Raw genomic sequence first — 21,616 nt, 5'->3', positions numbered from 1 at the left:
ACAGCAGCCATGGCCGGGGGTGGGAACAGCTGCTCTCCGGCGGGGGGGCCGTTGCCGTTGCTCAACGCCACGCGCTTCCCGCAGCCGGGCATCGCGGGAATGGTGCACCGGGGACATGGTGACCACAGTCCCGGTCCTGCACCATGCCTGCCCGAGGGGCTTGGTGAGGCCACGGGGGGATGCAGAGCGGGCTCGCGGGGCTTTGCCTGCTAAGCTGGGAGAAGCCGGCAGCTCTCTGCTGCCCGAAGTAAAGCTGAGCTCAGCGCTGGTCCTGGGCTGGTGGGCGAAACAGCCTGTTTGGCGTGCACTGAGCTGTGGAGCTGGGCCACGCTGGGAACCGAGGAGGCAAGGGGAGGAGAGGGCACGCGAGGGTGATGTGCAGGGGCCGGGAGGCTGGGGCAGGGGGGTCTGGGAGGGCGCGGGGGCCCCCGCCAGGCACAGCCACACTGCACAGACACACCACGCCAGCCCAAGCACCGCTCACACCAGTGGCTGGGTTTCCTCTTGCCAAGGGCCGTTTAATGTGGATGCCATTGACGTGTTCCCCAAGGAGAGAGGCAAAGGGACCCCCCGCCCCCCGTGCACCCCAGACAGAGGTGATCCTGCCAGCCCCAGCGCCGAGTGTGGGCTAGTCCTTCTCTTCACCGTGCGTAATGATGTGGACAAGGTTTTTGTAGTCCAGGTTGCCAGAAATGTCCGGAGGGAAGGCTGCGAACATCTGATCGACCTGCCGGGAAACAAACGGGTTGAAAAGGCAGCGCAGAAGGGCTTTGTGGCTGGGGGTCTGTCGGGGTGGAGGGCACAGGAGGCTGGCGGAGGGTGGGAAGGAGCTCGTACCTCTTCCTGGGAAAACCTCTCGCCCTGCGTCATCAGCATTTCTTTGATGCTGCAAACAAGAGAGCACGGTGAGCACCAGGGAGGCCTCGGTGAGGACACCCCCCTGCCCCCCGTCGAGGCACCCCTTACTCACTAGGCAGATTTCAGGCCTTTCCCCTCTGGATCGAACACCTTGAATGCATTCAGGATTGTCTCCTCTGGGTCAGCACCTGCGGGTGACATGGCCACAGCCGTTGCAGGTGGCGGTGGAGGAAGCCAGCTGCAGCCTCCTGCTTCTCCCAGCCTTTGGGGAGAAGGTGAGGGCCAGGCTGGGAAGTGGGGGGCCCACAGGAATGCTGACCCTGCAGCTGGGACCTCGACCGTGGGTGGTGGCATGTAGAGGAGCAGACATAGGGTCATGGTGTGCCCACAGAGCGGTCGGTGTCACCACCGCCCTGGCGTCCGGCAGCTATCTAATCTTTCGGGTGTATTTATAGAGCTCCAGGCACAGACTCGTGGGGCCTCGTAGCCTCCTGCAGATCTGCCGGGGGGCTGCGTGCCTTGGCTTGTGTAAGTGATACAGGGTGCAGCTGGATGGGCCCATTGGGTCAAACCCATGCTGTAGGTAGGGCCCTTGCCAGGGTGGCACTTGGTGGCACCGTTGCTGTCAGCAGGCTCAGAGGCACTGCAAGATCTCCCGGCCCCTTTTTTCTGGAGGGACAGCAGCAGCACAGCCTGCTGGTTTTTTTAAACAGCTGTGGAAACTGAGGCATGGGGACCTGCTCATCCCCCGCAAGCGGCTGGGGAGACATGGGATGAGATCCAGCTCTCTGCATGGGCAGCCCCAGCCCTGCCTTTGGGACTGTTGGTATGGCAGGTTGGCATGAGTTTTGGGGTGCAGGGACCTGCCTGGGGACAGCTGCTCAGGGTACATGGCGCTGAGTTTGTCCTAGCTGTGGTGCCTTGGGATGGGGAGGCGGGGGGAGTGCCCAAGGCCAGGATTTGGAGGACAAAGACTGGAGCTCTTGGGGAGAGGGGTTCTTGCTGGTTATAGTCCCAACAAAGCCTCTGTCTCTGGGGGGGGTCCCTCTGTTGCAACTGGGAGAAGGTGGCACTAAAGGATGTGGGAGGGGTGGGTGAGGGAGATCATTTCACAGGTATCCCCGGGTTGTCCCTAGGTGTCACCTCTTGGCCGTGGCGTGGGAGGCATCTTTGCTCTGACCCACTCCCCAAGCTCTGCACACCGCAGCATGGCAGTCGGTGCCACCTGCCTTTCCTTGAGCCGCTCCCATCTGAGGCCTGCAAGGAGTCTCTGATGGGTCTCGCCTGGAATGGTGATGGAGATCCTGGGAGCTGGGTGGCCTCCCCATGTGGGACGGGATATTAGTGATGGTGTGGGTGCCCACCAACCCCGCCAGCTTCCCGGGTGCCCCCTCACCTTTCAGTTTCTCTCCAAACATGGTGAGGAACACAGTGAAGTTGATGGGGCCGGGTGCCTCCTTGATCATCTCATCGATCTCCTCGTTTTTCACATTCAGGCGTCCTAGGGGAGAGCAGCGTTGGGTGACTTGTGTGTCCACGTCCTGCTGCAAATTCATGCAGACCTCTGGGCTCCGCTCTACATACTGGGGGCTAGAAGACGCAGCACAGGAGCCTTCCCCTGGAGGATTTTGCCCCCAGCCGAGGGAAGCGGCACAGCCCTGGGGAGCCACCTTTGATAAGGAATGGCAGTAGCAGAAGTGATGATGGGAGAATCACGTGCTGGCTGAGGGTGGGTAGGCTGGACATGTCCAGCTCTGGTTTCTCGGGCTGCAGGACCACAGCAAAGAAGGCTGCAAAGGACTGAGCTGTGCCGCTTCCCTCCTGCACGGCCCCATGGATCAGCCTCCTTCAGCACTCCTCAGAAGCTGTTTTGGGTCAAACCCACCAGCACTGTGGTTCCCCCTGGCCCCCGGTGCCAGAAACGAACAGGACTGAATGCCTGCGTCCTCTTCCCTCAGCTTGGGGTGTCTTTGGGACTCCCCAGCCCCATCGCTGCTTCGTGCTGACCTCCACGACAGGAGAGCCAAGGTTGCAACTTCAGAGCTTCCTACAAACCCCGTCAATCCCTGTAACGCCCGTCCACCCAGGGATGCTGTGGGATGGGCACAGCCAGGCAGGGAGCATTTGGCTGTATGACCCAGGAGCTGGCTCTCTCGGGTACCTACGGGATAAACCACCCGCTGCTGCAGGAGCTGCTCCGAGTCACCCGGTGTGGGATCTCACTCCCTAATAGAACTGGGTTTGGATCAGGCAGTTTCCAGCAAAACAGGAGATCCAGTTAACTGCCGGGGCTTGGCTAAACGGGGGCTCACAGCTGGTTTCTCACTTAGTAAGTCTAACGTTGTTGAAGCTCCTGGGGAAGGTCCTAAAAGGGGGCTCACCGAGTGCAGCAAACGTGTCTCTCAGATCTGCCTTGTCGATGAAGCCATCCCGGTTCTGGTCCATGATGGTGAACGCCTGCAGCACAGGAGGAGGTCGGGGAGAACAGGAAGAGGGAGAGTGTCAGCCATTGAAAGGCTTTAATACCCTCCTCCTCCTCCCTTTGACTTGGGTGGGACAAGGGCATTTTGAGCCCTCCCAGAATGGGGCTCTGGGGGTCCTCACCCAGTGGGGGAGCAACAACCACCACCCTAATCCAGCAGCAATCCTGGCCCCTGCACCCTCGGGTGATGTGGGGTGATGACTTCCTATGGCAGCCCAAACCAATGCCATACAGACCCTCTCCTTGGCCAAAGCCCTCTTCATCCCAGGGATGAGACCAACTGGGGAGGACATCTTGAGCCATCAGCCTCTCCAGCTGGGGCTGGTTATCCCAGTGGCTGGAATTTACACAGGACTGTGTGCCAGCTGAAGTAAGCATGAAGTGATCCTGGCACAGCAGGTGGGAGCTACCTGGAGATGTGCTGCTGCTCTCTTGTGTGCTGCTGGCTCCTCTGCAGGCTGCAGGCTCCTAGGCAGCTGTGAGGCAATGCCGTATTTAATGATGTTGCTGAGCTGGTATCCTCACTTTTGAAATAAAATTACTGAAAACTGGGCATGCTGCCTCTTGTTGCAAACCAGCTGTCACCAGTCTGAAAGTGCTGAGGGAGGAGCTGAAGGTCATGTCACATCAAGGACCCTCGGTCATTTCTACCGAACCCACCTACCTCTTTAAATTCCTGGATCTGGGCCTGCTCGAACATGGAGAAGACATTGGAATTAGCACCTTCGATCCTCTTCTTGGCTTTCTTGGGTGCCTGCAGGGGTTCAAGTATGTGTCACTAACTCACCAGCTTTTTATGTTGTGGAATAAAAGCATGAAACTACCCTATTCTTAGTTATGAGTCCTTCATGGTAGCTCTGGGCTGGTGTTCTGTGCCACTGTGTTCTCTTCCCTGGGTGCTTGGTGGTTCCCCACGCATTGCTCAGCAGCTCTGGGCACATGCAACCCTCTGAGATACTGAGGGGTGTTAAGATTCCTCCTTAAATTATAGCTCTGTCTTTGCATTCCTGATAAACTTGGCCAAACAGGTCCAAGGAAGGGTGAATTGGGAAATCGCTTCCCCACCAAAGGTACAGCAGGTAAAAGGACGGGCACCGGGGTGAGATGTCCCTGGGTGGAAACCTGATTTGGGAGCACACTGCTGTGGTTGCATGCAAAGGCTCTAGTTATTAGGTGCTTCCTTACCCTGCTGCACTTCTTGCTAAAGACACTGCACTTATCAAGATGTTTGCTTAATAAAAAAATTTGCCTCCTCCTGCACTGATGCTTGAAACGACCAGAAATGGCTCAATGTGTCTTTTAAACAGGAGCAGAGGACTGAGCCACTCACCGTCCCACCCTGCCAGTCATCCCTCATTCCAGCCCTGCTCCGGCAGCCTTTCCCTCTAATCGGGGCGGGGGTTGGGGGGGGGGGGGGGCTCTGCCAGGAGGAGGCAGAGCAGGAGGGTTTTAGGAGGGTTTTGGGGGACACAATAGCCTTTCCTCTCGCTGCATGGAGGAATGGGAAACAGGAAGATGGCATTTGGACCCCAAAACGGTCTGCTCCACTTAGAAAGCTCTGCTGGCATGGAAGACACCTCCCTGTTCCCCACGGGATGCTGCCGATTCAGCCAGATGCTCCCCGACTTGCTCACCCCCTTTCCAGGGCAGGAGGGATGCTCGGCCCTCAGATCCCTGTCACCTCCATTGCTCCCTGACCGTTAAATCTATCCTGGTGAAAAAGCTAATGGATTTTGCCTCTTTGGCTGGAGCTTTGGGCTCTCGGTACTCACCATGGCTTTGCAGAAGCGCTGATGTTGCTGCGAGAGGTGTCTCGGAGGCAGTCCTCGCCTCCCCTGGGCTGAAACAATAAATACATTCCACTCTGGGTTAAAAATAACCCCATGCCCACTTTTGGTTGTAATAGGTAAGTTAACCACCCCCAACCCTGTTGTCTCTGATTTTCTCTGTCCCTCTCTCTCTAATCTGGAATAGCAGCTTGTTGTTGTCACCGGCTGACGTGACATGTGAGCCAGAGAGGGTTTCAAGGTTAACGAAGTGCCAGGCGGCCCCGCAGCTCCCACAGAGCGCTAGAGATGCTGACCCGCAGCAGGGACTGCACAGGAGCAATCCCACCTGCGTTTGTCAGTCGGGCTGGGGCCGGGCTTTTCCTCTCCACTGGGACATGCAGGGAGGGCTTGGCCCCAGGGGAACCCCCAGCTACAGCCCCACAAGCCTTGGGACATGGATGTTTTGCCTCGGTCCTGCCAGGCATCTTCGGGCGCCTTCATGCCCCGTCACGGCGTGGGCATGGCAAAGTTGGATGATGCTGGGCTGCTGGAGGCAGAGGAGGCCCCCTGCCCTGCCCTGCCTGCAATGGGGCCCCATTGCCTGTGATGCTCGAGGAGCAGAAGCAGCTGCCTGGCCACCCTTCTCCGGCTAACAGGGGACCATCCTGCTGCAGCACCAGCTCAGATGCAGCACCCCATCCAAGAGCGCCAGGATGAGGCCGGAGGCAGATGCTGAGCTCCCACAAAGCCGGACAGGCACGCAGGGCTCCCCTCTCATGTGTCACCCCCACAGAGGCACCTGTCACCCAGTTAAGCCAAACACTTGCTAGCTCTGGTCGCAGCGAGACTTACACAATTAACTCTCCCGATCCCAGTGTGGGGCCACATCCTGCAGCACTGGGGAGCGGTGGCAGCTCACCACCCCGGGCATGGCACAGCTGCCCAGGCCAGAGGCTGCATTTCTGCAGCAGGAGCCACCAAACTGCTGGCAGGCAGCATCAATCCTGCCAGACCTCTGCCAGCCTCCGCTGCCCTCATGGAGCAGGACCACTAGCCATTGGGACCGGGCACTTTTCCAGTTCTTTGTCTTCCATCTTTTTAGCCTGTTAATTTTATCTCCTCTCCCTCTTGCCTTGCCCTGGGAGCTTGAGCATACCGGGGTGGGAATGGTGCTGGCAGCCCAAGGATGCCTGGCAGCTGCCTCCACAGCCTCCCCCAAGCTCTGCGGTGCCTGGCATGGCCCTGACCCACAGGTGGAGTGTGGGGGGCTGCCAGCCTCACTGCCCATACCGCTGCCTGGCCTCATCCCCTCCACATGTCAAGGAGGCTGGTGGGCCAGCGAGGTGTTGGGGGGGGGGGCTGTGACAGGGCTGGGAACAAAAGGGACCGTGAAACCAGATCCTTGGAGCTCTGGGTTCTGCCTAGATGCTGCCCTTGTTCTCCCAGAGGACACAAATACTGTGTTTAATCCCTGGAACTCACTGCTCGGTTAACACCTTGACGGCCGGCTGCTGCGGCCGAGCCAGTAAGGACAGCATTACGGGGAGGGTTGAAGTAGGCAGCAGGGAAATGTGTAGGGAAAAGTGCCCGGAGATGAGAACGGAATGACTTTCCTGACGGAGGAATGACTGCCTCGTCTGGATGGAGTTGCGGCTGAGGGAAGGGATTTCAGGATGGGGCTTGGGATCTGTCTGAGCAAAAGGGCAGGCAAGAGCCAAGGGGGCAGAGCCAGGGTGAAGACCAACCCCAGCCCTGTGGGCACAGCCGGGGATGAGGGGGATCAATCTCGGCATGGATGCTCCCTCCTCCTGCCAAGTTCAACTGGATTCATCGGCCAGCCGAGCCCAATTACCTTAATTTGTGGCATTAAGGAAAAATCCATAAGCATCAGGGAAGTGATGTGTAGCGGTTTAACGGGACTGGTCGGCCGTGGAGCCGCCAGCGCTGCCTGGGCACTGCCTGTCCCTGGCTCCGTGTCCATGCCGGGACATGGCTGGCAGGGCAGGAGGCAGCCCCAGAGCTATGGAGGTTTCCCAGAATATATTTTTTTTTTTGTGGAGGAAGCACAATTTCTGCCTGCCCAGCCTGGAAGGGGTCACACCTTGGCCTCTCCCCGGTGTTGCCCAGGTTGTGGTTAGGGATGAGATGGTGGCTGGGGGCTTCAAGGGGTGGCTGTGCCGAGCGTGGCACAGAAATCCTGGCTGGGGATGGGGTGCAGGTGGCTGCCTGTGCTTCTGCCATAATTTGTAAGACGGTGCATCTGCTCCGCTGCTCACTTCTCACTGTCAGACGTAATCCTCTGTGCTGCACGGGCCAGATCCTGCTCCCCCAGTGAGGATCCTGGTCCAGCCTGGGGATGGAGGTGGCTCCAGGCACATCTTTTCCTTCTCCTGCTGTGGATGTTGGAGGACTTACTGGCATCCAGGGAAAGCCAAGTGCTTTAAATATGTATATGTGTACCTATATACCTATAGAGCTCTATAGTGAACAAAAGAGCTGCTGGGAATGGCTGCAGCCCATGGATGGATGTCAGGGGATAACACACATATCTGTGCCATGGCAAAATCAAGCATCGTCCCTTCTTATCTGCAAAAGAGCCTGTGTTTTACATGAAAAAGCCTTTCTAATTAATAGGACAGCCCCTCTTGAGCTCGATAAAAAATGGAGTCAAAAGGATTTGATTAACCCCCGCTCTTTTCAAGGCACGTGCTCTGCCTGAGCGAGACACATGCCTGTGCCCGAGCCAAGTCCTGCCCGTGGCTGATAAAGGGCTCCCTTCGTCCCAGGGAGCCCAGAAGCATCGTTCCCATGGGTCACCCCATGCCTACACATCGACGGAGCCGATTTGGGGGTGCCTGGGTCCCAGGGCTGGCCAAGCACGGCCGTGCCGGCGTGCCAGGATGCTCCAGAGCCAACCTGCACAGCCGCTTGTTCCATGCCATTGTGGTTGCCTTATGCATATCTTTTGCTCCAACCAATATTTTTTAATGCGATCAGATACATTTGACTAAACTAATACATATGTATACATGCCAGTACATTCCCATTCAAACCAATGTAAATTGCCTTTGACCAATACATTTTCCTGAGAAATCAATGCATTTTAACACTGGATAATATTTATGAAATTGAATTTTTTTTAAGCTAATGCAATTCTATTTTATGCATTTTTATTAAACTAATGCATTTTAAATTAAACTGTTGTATATTAACTACAATGGCTGTTGGTACTTACAGTAAAATAATATATGTTTGCTGAGATCAATACATATTCCAAACCTAAGAATTTCCAGTTAACAAGGCTATATCAAATATAACAAATGCATGTAGCTACTTAATTTGATGCTTATATACACTGGCTGGTATATTTGTTTATTGGTAATGATTATTTTTAAAGGGAGAAAGCTTATTAAAGATAGAAAAATGGATTCCTATGCAATGCAGAGCTGCTGCTTGAAGCTGATGCCGGTGGCCACCCTGTCCCTGGAGTTCACGCCAAGGGGGCTTGTGGGGTTGGCCCATGAGTCCCAGTGCTGGCTGGTGGCCGGAGGCCTTCTCCTCTGCCACAGACAGCTTCTGTGCCCTCAGCCACCTCCCTGCACCTCAGCTGCCATTGCAGGGGGGCTTGGGGGCATCCTTCCCTTTCCTCGCACTCCCTCCCTGCATCCCCCTTCTGCTGGCAGCATCTTCGGGGGCTTTGGGAGGGTTTTATCCATCTCTCCTTCGCGTTCAGAAGGTCTGCATGTTTAACAGCTTGTTCCAAACAGGCTTAATTTAGCCTCTTTGCCTGATTCAGCTCCATTTTCACTTGGAAGGGTCTATCACTGCGGCAATAACCAGGAGGATCTGCCCAGCTCAGGGGTCTGGGGAAGAGCTGCCACCCACAAAACCAGGGGCCGGCTGGGCTGGGGACAAGGCAGGTGACGGGGCCGAGGATGGACAATACCCCCATCCCTGGGCTGTGGCCTGTCCCAGGGATGTGCCCCGTGCTGGGCGCGGGATGTGGCCCCAGGAGGATGCAGCTGTGCTGGCCTCCCGAGCCAGAAATAGCAGCGTTATCTGCCATGCGCACGCCCAGCCGCACCGTAGTCGAGATAACTTGGGCAAAGCAGTAAAAAAGGCAAATTAATTAAAGAGCATGTGCTAATTGTAGGGGGCATGTGCCTGAAAATAAGTAGCCGTGGCAGAAGTGTGGCCCGTGGGGGGACCCAGGCACCCGGGGGCACCGAGGGCTGAGGCCAGGCACAGCTCAGTGCACGCGCTGCGGGAGCTGCGGTGGGCACCGAGGGGAGGCGGAGGGGCGCTGTGCCCCCCGAGGCGGCTCAGCCTGCGCTCCTGTGCCCCCCTGCGCCCCCCTGTCCCTTAGTGTCCCGCTCGGGTGCCGCCCCAGCCCCCGCAGTGCCCCCCGTGCGCCCCCGCCCCGGCCCGCTGGGACGCGCTGCAGCGCGGCGGCCGCCGCCAGGTGGCGCCATTGTAGCGGGCGCGGTGCGGGCGCTGCCTGGTCCCCGGCGGGGCCGGGAGAGGGGAGGGGGCAGGGGGAGATGGGAGGGCAGGGAGAGGGGAGGGGGCAGGGGGAGATGGGAGGGCAGGGAGAGGGGAGGGGGCAGGGGAGATGGGAGGGCAGGGGGAGGGGAGGGGGCAGGGGGAGGTGGGAGGGCAGGGGGAGGGGAGGGGGCAGGGGAGATGGGAGGGCAGGGAGAGGGGAGGGGGCAGGGGGAAAGAGGGAAGGGCAGGGAGAGGGAGGGGGTAGGGGGAGATGGGGGGCAGGGAGAGGGAGGGTGCAGGGGGAGATGGGGGAGCAGGGAGAGGGGAGGGGGCAGGGGGAGATGGGGGAGCAGGGAGAGGGGAGGGGGCAGGGGGCGAGAGAGGAGGGAAGGGAGAGGTGATGGGGCAAGGGGAGAGGGAGGGCAGGGAGAGGAGAAGGCAGGGAGGGGAGAAGGCAGGGAGAGGGGTGTGGGCAGGAAGAAATTTGGGGAGAGGGGAGAAGGCAGGGAGAGGGGCAGGGAGAAAGGGGCAGGGGGAGAGGGCAGTGTGGGGGGCGAGGGCAGGGAGAGGGGCAGGGGAAGAGGGATGAGGGGAGAGGGCAGGGAATGGGAGGGACGGGAGGGAAAGGAGCAGAATGGGGAGGTGCAGGGAGGAGCGAGACAGGGAGAAGAGTAGGAGGGAGAGGGCAGGCTGCCATGAAGTTACAGCAGCCGCGGTGATGGGCTGCCGTGCTGTGCAACACCTCAAACCATTTGGGAGAGCACGGCACAGAGGCTGGAACAGCTGGTGCCCCGCTACGGAGCATGGCTCCTGCCTCCCCGGGCCAGGCAGAGCCGGGCATCGCTGGGCTGACCCTGGCCTCTCGGCTGCAGGAGGCAGAGACCCTGCTGCAGGGGGCACGGGGTAGGCAGGGGAGCCCCTGCCAGGGTCTCCCAGACCCCAGGACCCAGCTCCGCTTGGTGACAGCTGACAGGGGCTGTGCTGCTTCATGGGATGGGAACAGGGCTCCAGCAGTGGCCCTCTGGGTCCCCATGAGGGTCTTTCTGCTCTGTGCCCCGGGCTGAAGCTGGGCCCCAGCTCCTGGCCAGCCCCAGGACCTGATGGCGCTGCTGTCCCTTGTGTGGCGCCTGCCATCCCCCTGCCCATCCTTGGGACAAGGCTCACCGTCACCGCTGGCCTGCGCCAGCATCACCCCTCGGCCACCTACCGGGGCCAGATCACCGCACAAAGGACCTACCATGTGGATCGCAGATGTCAGGAAGGCGAGAATAAATTAATGCCTGAAATGGGAGTATGCTGAAATCCTTTTTTTTTTTTTTTTTTTTTTTGTTTAAAGTACACAGAAAAGCCCCTTCCATATTTTAATTAAAAGCCTTTCAGAAGAGGAGGCAAGAGGCTGCCATTTACAACGGGCTATTGTCAGGCGCACAAAGCAAACCCTTCTGGAGACAAACTGATTTATTAACCTGCACCTCGCAGCACTCCCCCGGGCGGGCGAGCCCTTAGGGTCGGTGGGCGGTGGGGCCGGGCTCCCCCTGCTCTCCCCGGGGTTCCCCGGGGTCCAGAGGGATGCTGCCCAAGGGGACACGGGGACACAGGGGGAGCAGGGATGGAGGGTGCTGCCCTGCACCTCTCCATCCCTCTGTGTGGCACAGGGCGCAGCCCCTCTCCTCTTCCTTACGGCTCCCATCGATTTAATAGTGATTTGGCCAAACAGAAACATTCCTCCAAAGCCCACAATTTAGTTTGCTCACCAAAGATGCCAAGTTAGTTCTATTTCTGATTTACGAGCAGGCTCCCCTGTTCCCTCAGCAGCAGGGCGGGGCAGTGATGTATGGGCATAAGATCAGCTTTGTGGGTGCGGGGAGAAGGTCCTCTTGGTGCGACCTGTCTCTGATGGTGCCCAACAGCAGATACCTGGAACATCTTGGTCATGAACAGATTGAGCCATCCCCAAGGGGAGGACACCTTGACACCTTGGCATCAAACAGCAGAAACCAACTCTCACCCCAGCTAAGACCATCCATCCCACCTGGGTTTATTGACCCACCTGTAACCACCCACCACCACCCCCAAGCCCAAGCCCAAGCCCAAGCCCAAGCCCCACCCCACCCCACCCCCTGCCCTGTGCACAGCCCTGAGAGAGGGATGGAAATGAATTCCCCTGGAGGGATCCCCCCTTGCACAGCTGGTGCTCTCACTGCTGGCTAATTGCAGCCTCATTAAGCCAAAGGTGAGACACTTGCCTGGCACCACCAGCAGACCCAACCTCATTACAAATCTCAGTGCCTTCCAGGGGGCTCAGGTTTTCTGGTTTTGTGGTTGTGGGGGCTGAGAGAGGATCTATTTATTTCCAGAGCAAAGTTGGGTGCTTGACTTGGGTGCACTCCAGCAGGGACAGTGCAGAGGCTGGTGATGGTTGGGGTCTTGGTGCATCCATGGAGTTTGCTGTTGATGCCAGTGGTGCTGAGGTTTCAGCTGAGTGTTTGCAACTGCATTGGGCTTCACCAGTTCCAGGTGGGTCGGGCGCTTTTGTTGCTGCACTGTGAGCAGGACCTGCTGTGGGAGCCCACTTCTCCAGCCAGCTCTGGAGGTGGGGAAGGAGCTGGAGCGGGGGTCTTGGGAGCATCCAGGCTCTCTCTAACACAAGCCGTCTTGGCTCTTGCAAATCCTTTCTTTGAACTTTGATTTTCTGTTCACTTGTTCTTCTGCCTGAGGCGTTTTGCAATTGTGGGATTGTGAGCAGCTCTGAGTTTCTCTGACTGGAAGAGATGAGAAAGAAGAGATCATTTCCTAGCCGCTTGTGCTACAGCGTGGTACCAAGGTCACTTTGGGTGTCTGCCTTACCCTTTTGGACAGTTTTCCTGGTGCCGGTGAGCTTCAGATGGCGAGAAAGGAAGGAGCAGACCTGTCAGAAGCACCCACAGAGCCGAGTGTGGTTTGAAGGCTATTCCTCTTCTTCAGTATCTTCTGAACTCCAGCTATACTTTTTAATGGAATTCCAAGGGTTCTGCAAAATGCAAGTAATGTCAGCAGGATGATACCTGAGCTGCCAGGTGGGGCCAAGCCCCGGGATGGGGGGGATGCTGTTCTCTCCCCAGCCATGTGCAGGGAGAGGCTCCAGTGCCACAAGAGCCACGGCAGTGAGAGGAGCCAAGAGCTTTGGGGCTGGGATGGTGGAAGACCCCGAGTGACAGCTGCAGGAGTGCTTGTCCTGGCTTTGCTGGCATCCATGTGCACGGGTAGTGGAGGCTGCCGGGATGGCTGACCATCTTCCTCCAGCCCCTCCACTGGGATCTCCGCAGTGGCAAGCGGTGACAGGTAAGATGGGAGGAGCAGCACGCTGGTGAGCCAGGGGGCTACTGCATGCTGCCCTCAGCCTCCCCGCAGCTTCAGAGGCAAAGCAGTGCCCGGGGCTGGTGAGCCTGGGCCAACGCTGCAAGGCTGCATCCCCCTCCATGGGGGGGGGGGGGGCAGGGGGGGGCAGCTTGCCCCACGCTGGGCCTTGGGGACCAGAGAAGGGCTGTGGGTTTGTGTCACCACCTGGCAGGAGCCCTGGGCTCTTCCATGCGCAGAGGCGTGCACGTGTCTGCACAACAGCTGGGGTGTTACCTGCTCCTTAGCAGGAATATTAAAACGCTGCACTTGCTTGGTCTGCAAATACTCGCTGCAAAACGTGCCCGAAGGGGCGGCTCAGCCCTTCTCCGCTCAAAAGCGAGTCACGGCCGGTGATGCTGGGGTCCCTCTGGTGCAAGCACGGTGGGAGGTGGGTGGGATGGGGTGGCTGCTTGCCCCTGGGCAAAGGGAATTAACACTCAAAGCTCAATTAATATTGCATAGTTGGTTCGACAGGCTGTGGGGCAGAGGTGTGAAGTTATTTGGGTTGTTTTGGGGTAGGAAAGCCACGGGGGTATTTCTTGGCCAGGTTTTGGTAGTGCCCAGGTGCTGCTGGCTGCTCTCCGATGAAGTTGGTCAAATTCTTCCGTGCCCAGGCATGTAAATTTAAAAACAGAGCCTGAACGTGGCCTGGACGTTGGGATTTTTCCTGGAGCGCGTTTGCTGGAGCAACTCCCACCAGGGTCAAAGGTGCTGGATGTGTCAGGAGGGCAAGAGAAAAACCCAGCCCCCCCTGAAAAAGTTTAACGGGTGGCTGCTGGGTGGCGGTTTCCCACCTTCCTGCGGCACTGGGTGTCACGGAGCCAATTGCGGTTGGGAAAGACCTTGGAGACCCTCAAGCCCAACCGCTGAGCCGGGTTCTTAAAGCGCTGCTTTAAGAAAATACTGATTTATTGAGGGGGGGGAGGGGGGATCGTTGCGCCGAGGTGCTGCGCCCCTTCCCCGGCGAGGTCCGGGGGGATCCCGGAGCTGGGGGGGGGGGGAGTGTTCCGGCGCCGGGGAGGGGGGCGGCCCGTCCCTCCCCGCGGGGCGCGGCGGCGGGCGCTGTGCTGCGCTGCGCTGTGCTGCGCTCCCCTCCGCGCCGCTCCGCGCCCCTCCGCGCCGCCGGGCTCCCCCAAGATGGCCGCCGACGTGGGATCGATGTTTCGGTACCGGACGCGGTTTGATGTCCGCCGGCTCCAGGTTGGTGGCGGCGGCGGCGGCCGCGGGGCTGGCGGCGGGGGGGGGATCCGGGCGGCCGCCCCCATCCCTCCCGCCCCCCCCCGCCCGCTCCCGCCCTCCCTCCGCCCGCCCTTCCCCATCGATAGGTATCAGAAATTGATCCCCGCCGCCGCCGCTCTTTGTTCGGCGCCGCCCGGGAGCATGGAGCAGCGCTAGCGGCGATGGAGCCGCCCGGCCCCCGCCCCGCCGCCCCCGAGGTGACAGCGGGGCCGGGGGGGCGGCCGCCGCTCCGCCCCGGCGGGAGGGAGGGAAGTTGCGCGGGATGAAGTTGCGGGGAGCGCGGCCCCCCGCGCCGCTCCGCCAAGTTTGTGGCGGTGCCCGCCCGCGGAGCGCAGCCGCAGGTGCCCGCGGGCCGCCGAGTGTCCCCGCCGCCTGTCGCCCCCCCGCCGCGGCGGGGCCGGCCCGCTCCCCGCTGCCCGGGGCCGGCGGGGGCGCGGTAGCCCGGGGCGGGCGGAGCGGCGCCGGCCGGAGCCCCGCCGCGCTGCCATTGTTACCGCGGGCCGGGGCCGGCCGGCGGCGTGCGGGACCGGGGCGGGCTGCGGCGGGGGGGAGGGCGCCTTTGTGGCGCTGGGCAGGTCCCGGCCGCCGTGCCCCGCCGTGGTGCGCTCGGCGGTAACGGTAAGTCCTTTGTTAACGCGGGCGGGGGGAGGCTGGTCGGGGGGTGCTGGCAGCCCGTGACCTTAAACAGGCACCGCGGTCGCGGGGAGGCGGCTAATTAACACAATAGCTCGCCCAACGTCATGGGGTGAAACCCAGCCTGGCTCTACTACAGAAGCCGAAAGGCTGGTTGACACGGACGTTAAATGGGTTCATCCCTGTAGGATATCACGGAGTTTAAGACGCAGCATGCTTCGTAGGGGAGTAAACAAACGGGAGTGCGATTTCTGGGGCTCCGGTGCTGCAGCAACAGTTCCAGCCTTTCATACATTTTGGCTTTGAAGCAGATCCCGTGCCGCATCTGTGCTAGGCGACCCGAAAAGTACCGCAGGTAGCGCGGCCGGTCGCTGGCCACGACTGCTCAGCTCGGGCATTGTGGCTGGGCAGGATTCGGGCGCTCGGCGCCGGGGCTGGGCAGCGTTCCCCGCTACGGCACGCTGGGGACTTGCGGGTGCGCGCAGACCGTTATGGAAAGGCAAAACGCTGGCGGCTACTTTTGCGTGGGTCTGTGGCAGGGGGAACTTTGCCGGCGGGGCCGGGCGGTGGGCAGCCCTCCATCCCGGGGGGGGGTGGGGGGCGGTGGGCAGCCCTCCATCGTGGGGGGGGTGGGGGGCGGTGGGCAGCCCTCCATCCCGGGGGGCGGTTGGGGGTGGGGGGCGGTGGGCAGCCCTCCATCCCGGGGGGGGTGGTGTGGGGGGCGGTGGGCAGGCTCCATCCCTGCCGTTCTGCTGGACCAGGTGGCTGTGGCTGGGTGCAGAGCGGGAGAGGGAGCGGTGGGGATTGACTTCTGGGCAGGCTTCGCTGATGACGGTGGGAAAGGTGACCTTGTGCCAGCTTGGCCTAATGCCCTCTACTTAAAAAAAAAAAAAAAAAAAAAAAAAAAAAAAAAAAATGGGGGGGGAGGGGTGGGGAACAAAAAAAGATTAAACAATCCATTCATATTCTTCAAAGAGTTTTCCGTTTTTTTTTTTTTTTTTTTTTTTTTTTTTTTTTTTTTTTTTTTCTTCCTTCCTTATTAATGCATGTGTCTAAGCAGCTCTGCTGGCCTGGGGCTGGCTGGGAATGGCAGAGTTTGAGCAACCCTGATGAATGGTGGGCATATGTAAAACATGTAGATAATGTGCTACTCGGCAGCACTTTGATCGAAACAGCGTTGAGCCTTTTTACAGCAAATAGTCTCGGAAATGAGAAGAGATAAAATTCTATCAAAGATAATACCAGACATATTTCACTGGGTTATGAGATTGTTTTATTGTGTACATTACTAATGCAGTATTTTTTTTACAGCTTTCTTGTATATAACAGTCATAGTGGGATTCATACCTTTATAGGTTTTTTGTGTTTTAATTTGCTCTCAGTTTATTATGTTCCGGTTAGTGTTGTATGGATTACACGCTCCATGTGCCGGATGCTGTTTTCATCTAACCCATTCCGTGTTAAAACGGCAAAAAATGGGAAGAGTTGTGAGCTGCTGATTTGGGATAATAAATACAACCGCAAGTGAGGGGAGAGAGACCGATTAGAGCCATCTTTTATAAATGTCTTCACATCTCATTATGCAGATGAGCTCTGGCTATACAGCTCCAGCGTTTGGTTCGTCAAATAAAATGCTCTTCGTTTTATTTCCTGTAATGCAAATGCTCTCCGCGTGCCGGAGCAGAGTTGGGCAGAAACTTCGGTGGCGGCTCCGCCGGATGGCAGTGTGCCGGGAGCCTGGGAGCGTGGTCTGGTTGATGGAATGTTTTTTGCTGTTCAAAGTTTAAGGGAGAAAAAAAACCCACCACAACCCACAACTGTGGATGTGATTAAAATATTACAACCTTATGATATTCTGAAGTGCATAAATTTTACATCTCAGCTACAGAGGGAGTTTAGACATCCATTAAATGATATGACAGCTTGACTTATCTAAATGTGCTATCATTTAACAATGTGTCAAAATTCTTCTTTATATAGACGACAGCAGTAAATAAGCTATCAGTCCTCTTGGCTGAAGCCTAATTCCTGCAGCTTGGACTAATAAACTTAACCGTGCTCGTGTAGAGCAGCCTGTGGGCAGGATAACCTCGGGGGGAGGCCAGGGTGCTTTTGGGGCTCTGAGTGGGGGGCACTCAAATTCCCCGCGTCCCACGTGGGACTTTTGGGCTTTTATGAGGGAGAGACTGGTGGGACCTTCCAGTTTCCTCCAGCATCTCCAGTACCCAACACTCTCCGTTCCCACCCCTGCTTTGCAGAGGTGGAGAGTGGGATGGTGCTGAGCTCGCTGTGCCCAGGGGGAAGAGGGGGGAGCCCAAGGGGGCTCTGGGTGCCCCATCTCAGGGGGGTTTTGTCTTTCCAAGTGGAATCTCAGGGTTTATGCAAGTGCAGCCTGTGCCCAAGGGCAGCCGAGGAGCGCTGTGGGTTGTGAAGGTGGTTTGTGCTTTCCAGTGGCTCTGCCGAGTGTGGGCTGCAGAATCGTCCCGCTTAAACAATTAATATGGATTTAGGAGCAGTGGCACTAATGAAGCCTGGTTCTTTGCAGATGTCTCGTGATTGGGTTATCTGTTGTCTGAGAATTGTGTGCCTCTGTTGAGAGGTTCCCAATGCCCAGAGTGTTTGTGATGGTGCTCATTGTGTGGATTCTCTGCTGTTTCCTACTGAGGCTGTGCTCTGTAGCCTGTCTCTTAGCAGGAACACTGGTCATGTTTCTTTCTTTCACCGAGGAGCCCTCTTTCCTTAGAAATCTAGGACTGTGGTGGCTGGAAATGCTTGTCCCTTCCATGTGCCGCCAAGGAGGTTCAGCTGAACTGACCACCGAAGAAAGCACAGCTGATGCTCCAGCATGGCCCATTAAAACCTTGGCAATGGGGGGACTTGAGTGTCTTTGCATGTCACCATCATTGACCGCTTTCTGGTGTCCCCTTCCTTGACACCTCCACCACAGCTCCTTCCTTGAGAGAGCCTGAGGTGCAGCATCCACCCTGCATCCCACTGTTCCCCCTAAATCCTTCATTGGGAACAAATATTTCTAATGTTTTCAATTTACACGTGAAGGGGAGGATGCAATGGGCCATGTTGCTGGTCTCACCTGCTGTTGGGTCTGTGTTGTGCATTGGCAGAAAGTCAGACAGTGAAGTTCCTGAAGTGAAATGTGGGGTTTTTGTTGGGTTTTTTCTTTTTTTTTTTTTTTTCCTCTGAATAATTGAGACGCTGCCAGACAAGAAGAGAGCTGCAGAAAATGAGAGTTTATCTTTAGCTCCACAGCTCTCACTTTAGAAACTGGTGACCCCAATTCCAGCCCGAAGAGTGACTTCTTCCCTAATTAATAAATCCATTAATTAATTGTGTGCGTGCTGCAGCCCATTAGAGATGTACACGCTGGCCTCCTGATCCAGTTTAGTGGATTGTCTCTGTGGCCTTGGAGGGGGGGTGGTGTAAAAAAAAACAACCAAAAAACCCCACACGTTTGTGACCAAGAGGCAAATAGGGGACAGGGATGGAAGTATAATTTGATTTTTTTGGGACTGGAGGGAATCGGCTCTTCCGCCTCCTGGTGGGCTTTTCGGCTTGTAGGTGGGCATGGGGGCAGCAAGCAGAGCGCTGGGGGCTGCTATGCCCCCCAAAATGGGGGTGAGCATGGAGGGGCGTTCATGGAGTACTTTGAGGCAGCTGGGGCAGTGGAGAAACCCCTGGCATCAATGCCCTGTGTGGTTTGATGGCGAGAGGGGAGCAGTTTCACTGTGGTCCCTGGGCTGCGTCGTCACCTCCCGCTGCCTTTCAGCCATGAGTTTGGCAGGGCTCAGCAGGGCTCGTGTGCTGCAGGTGGAGCTGAATATTAAAACGTTTGGTGATCCGAATTATTATTTATGACCAGATTAAGCAAGCAGTACACTCCCAGCCTTCGAGTCCTTTAGGAGGTACTTGCTTAACTAGATAACCTCGGTGGAGCATGCAGAACTCGCTATTCATCTCTCTCCATATGTTGGCACAGGAGCTGCTCCCTTCAGTTAATTTTTCTTTCTGTCTGCAGAGACTTCAAATAAAAATGCAGGCATAATTGTTGTGCATGCCGGTCCCATAGCTACTTGTTTTCTCTGCTGAATGGAAAGTTAACTGTTGGCAGAAAAGCACTGTCTTTCAATGCAGGAGGCTTTGCTTGTCTATGATTTGGGGCTGGAGTGGCCCGTCTGCTCCCCTGTTTTTCCTTCCTGCCTTTGCTGGTTGGAGAAAAGCAGTGTGTTTGGGTTCCCAGGGGTGGCTGTGTGTCCTGTGGGACAGTGGCGATGCTGCTCCCTTCCTCCCTTGGGTGCCGGCATAATCACGGTGCTGCACATCCCTGGCTGCAGGAATTCCCAAGTCTTGAATTTCAGGGAATTATCCCGGGAGCTGCTGACACAACATGGCAAATTGAAAATGCAGGGCCATTGTTTGCGGGGAGGGAGGGCGATGGCAAGCTGCAGCATCCTGGTCCTCAACAGCCTGCCTTGAAACGAAATTAATTTAGGGTTCAAAAGCGACGGTGCGTGCGCTCCCCCTGCCAGAGCTCAAGCCAGAAACACCAGTGCAGCTCGCTCGCTCTGTTAATGGTGTAGCAGATTCCCTCTTGGATTGGAAAAGGCTCATGAGAGGCATCCATTCTACCCAAAAAGCCTGGGTGAAGTTTCTCAGCACACTTCGTACCATCCTGCTCCTATTACCGAAAGATGTAATTCCCCAACTTGGGAGATAATAAGCAGGTATTGACTTCTGCTGGGGTCATTATCAAGATTTATTCAGTCAATATGGCTTCTTGGGTCAATAAATCTTGAGGTTGATAAAGGAGGAATATATACTTGCAGACTTTATTAAAAACTTTTCCCCTTTCATAACACTTTCTTGTGCGTGTTGCACTAGGATCTATGACTGAGTTTTCTTTAATTACTTTTTTTTTTTTTTTTTTTTTTTTTTTTTTTTTTTTTTTGTGGTGCAAGCTTTCTTGCAGCTCTTGGTATGTCTTGCCAAGATGGCGAAACCTGGGAAATGGGATTCGGCCGTGTGCTGGGTCCGGCTTGCTTGAGATTGCTGCCCTGCTAAGAATCCCCCTCTCCTGGCTTGGCTTTGGTGATGGGGTGGGGGGCTTGGGGGGAGTGGGGGCTGCAGGTGCCTTAGCCCACCATCTCAGGGCTCAGTGGGTGGGGAGGATGGGGCTGAGCGTGGGGCATTGGGCTTTTCTGCGGGACTGTTTAAACTCGGGATTCCTGTTCCAGCCCACTGCAAAATAAAGGGATTGTGTCCCCTTCCCTATCCCAGGCTGAGAAATCTCAGTGGGTGCAAGTGATGGAGTGAAACAGCTGGGATGCTCTGTGCTGGGCTGGACACTGCCCCAGCACCTGCTTGCTGCCTTGGGCAATGGCTTTGTGCCTCAGTTTCCCCAATCCTGGGCCACAAGGGATGAAGTACACTTGCAGACCAGCGTTTTGGGGCAAATCAGCCCCAAAAGGGGCCTGGCAGCATCGTGGCAGTTGTGCCTGTGCCCTGGGTGCATGGCTGTGTCCATCATCTCCCGTGGTGAAGAGCCCTGGGAAGGGCTGCGTGTGCTGTTTGGGTTGCCCATGCGGAGGAAGGATCTTGGGGGGCATCTCTGCGGAGAGGTCCAGGCTGGATCAGTGCAGTGAAGAAGTAGCTCTTGAAGCCAGCAGGCCACCAGCCACAGGGGGTCATCAGCAAAATCTAACCAAAAGGCTTAGGTAGCCTGGAAAGCTGAAGTGCTCGTTATTTACCGCAGTGCTTGTTAATGAGCAGGGGTGCAGCAGCATCCTCCCCTTCCCGGTTGATCCCAGCAGATCCCAGTTTGGGGTGGAGGGGGAGCCCTGGCTGGAGGGGGCAATATCTGCTCACCCCAGACTTGCATGCAGGAACCTCGTCAGAAGGGCAGCATGCAACGATGGGCAACTTCAGCTTAAATATACTCATCTGTATATTTAATACGATTTATTTTGGCTGTGTGTGCTGAAGAGCTGCTTTGCAGTATTCCCTCAGTTGGTGTTTTTTTCTTTCAAGCTGAGCTTCCTGATTTCCCACAGCTGAACAAGCCGACACCACCTTCCAAAATGGTTTCAGTGTGGTGTTTTTTTGGGTTTTTTTTTTTTTTTTTATACAGCCTTGCTGTGTAATTATTTTTTTGACTACTTTGGTGTAGCACTTAATGTTTCCCCAAAGCTGCAACAGGACCCCAGAGTATTGATTTAGCCGCAGTTTAAGCGACTTGCTGCTAACGCATGGCCGTTTTAATATTAATTGCTTGGTGTGTGCGTGCTAGCTAGTTCTTCTGCAACGCAGATTTCTAAAAAAGTAAATAACCAATTTGAACCCCGTGTAAATATTCCTCTGGTGGGAGCTGTGCCATGCGTCAGCTGCTCTGAGCACGCTGCTGTTGCCTTTGGTAACGCTTCTGCAGTTTTACACCGGAGTCAGGACCTCGGGCATCCTTTGTTTTCTTCCGTCGGGATAACATAATAAAATATTACCTGGTGCTGGCAGTGGGTCTTGTAATGTGTGGTGTAAGCACAGCCGCTCACCGGAGCCGCAGCCGGCGTGTTATTGCTTAGCCTGGCTGCAGAGGACATCTATTCTTTATTAATCACGTCGACGGGGAGAACTGCCTTGGTCTGCAGCTCTTGGAGCGCTTGGCAAACATTGCTTCATCCCTGGGAGCTGGGTAATTATTACCCCTCATCCCTCCTGTTTCTCGGCCAAGGGGGCAGCGGTGGGGTCCGGCAGGGGAGCGGTG

At 56.8% G+C, this 21,616-nt stretch overlaps 2 protein-coding genes across 16 annotated transcripts in view; one reads left to right on the top strand and one right to left on the bottom strand.

Moving 5' to 3' along the window:
• Positions 1-29: 29 nt before the first annotated feature.
• LOC308071411 (myosin regulatory light chain 2A, cardiac muscle isoform-like) lies at positions 30-5,300 on the bottom strand. The gene is given in 8 exon segments (XM_080406814.1): positions 30-727; positions 838-886; positions 971-1,046; positions 2,255-2,359; positions 3,240-3,315; positions 4,005-4,094; positions 5,113-5,171; positions 5,174-5,300. Coding segments are annotated over 8 exon segments (606 nt in total). The 5' UTR covers positions 5,226-5,300; the 3' UTR covers positions 30-628.
• Positions 5,301-11,687: 6,387 nt separating this feature from the next.
• Positions 11,688-21,616, top strand: part of CUX2 (cut like homeobox 2) — a 73,455-nt gene continuing 63,526 nt past the window's right edge. For 3 of the 15 annotated variants that reach the window (XM_080390293.1, XM_080390287.1, XM_080390288.1), the window contains exon 1: positions 11,689-14,829. Coding sequence is in view for 6 of the 15 variants with exons in the window: in XM_080390281.1 (XP_080246407.1) it covers positions 14,110-14,172 (63 nt within the window). In the remaining 9 variants the exon portion in view is untranslated. Of the gene's footprint in view, positions 14,830-15,550; positions 15,688-15,748; positions 21,545-21,616 lie in introns of those variants that run through there. The other 12 variants (XM_080390285.1, XM_080390277.1, XM_080390292.1 and 9 more) reach the window with 10 other exon arrangements.

The sequence above is a fragment of the Falco punctatus genome (genome assembly GCF_963210335.1).
Source record: "Falco punctatus genome assembly, chromosome: 1".
Lineage (NCBI taxonomy): Eukaryota > Metazoa > Chordata > Aves > Falconiformes > Falconidae > Falco > Falco punctatus.
Note: the sequence above shows the minus strand (reverse complement) of the source record. Positions and strands in the feature narration are given on the sequence as shown.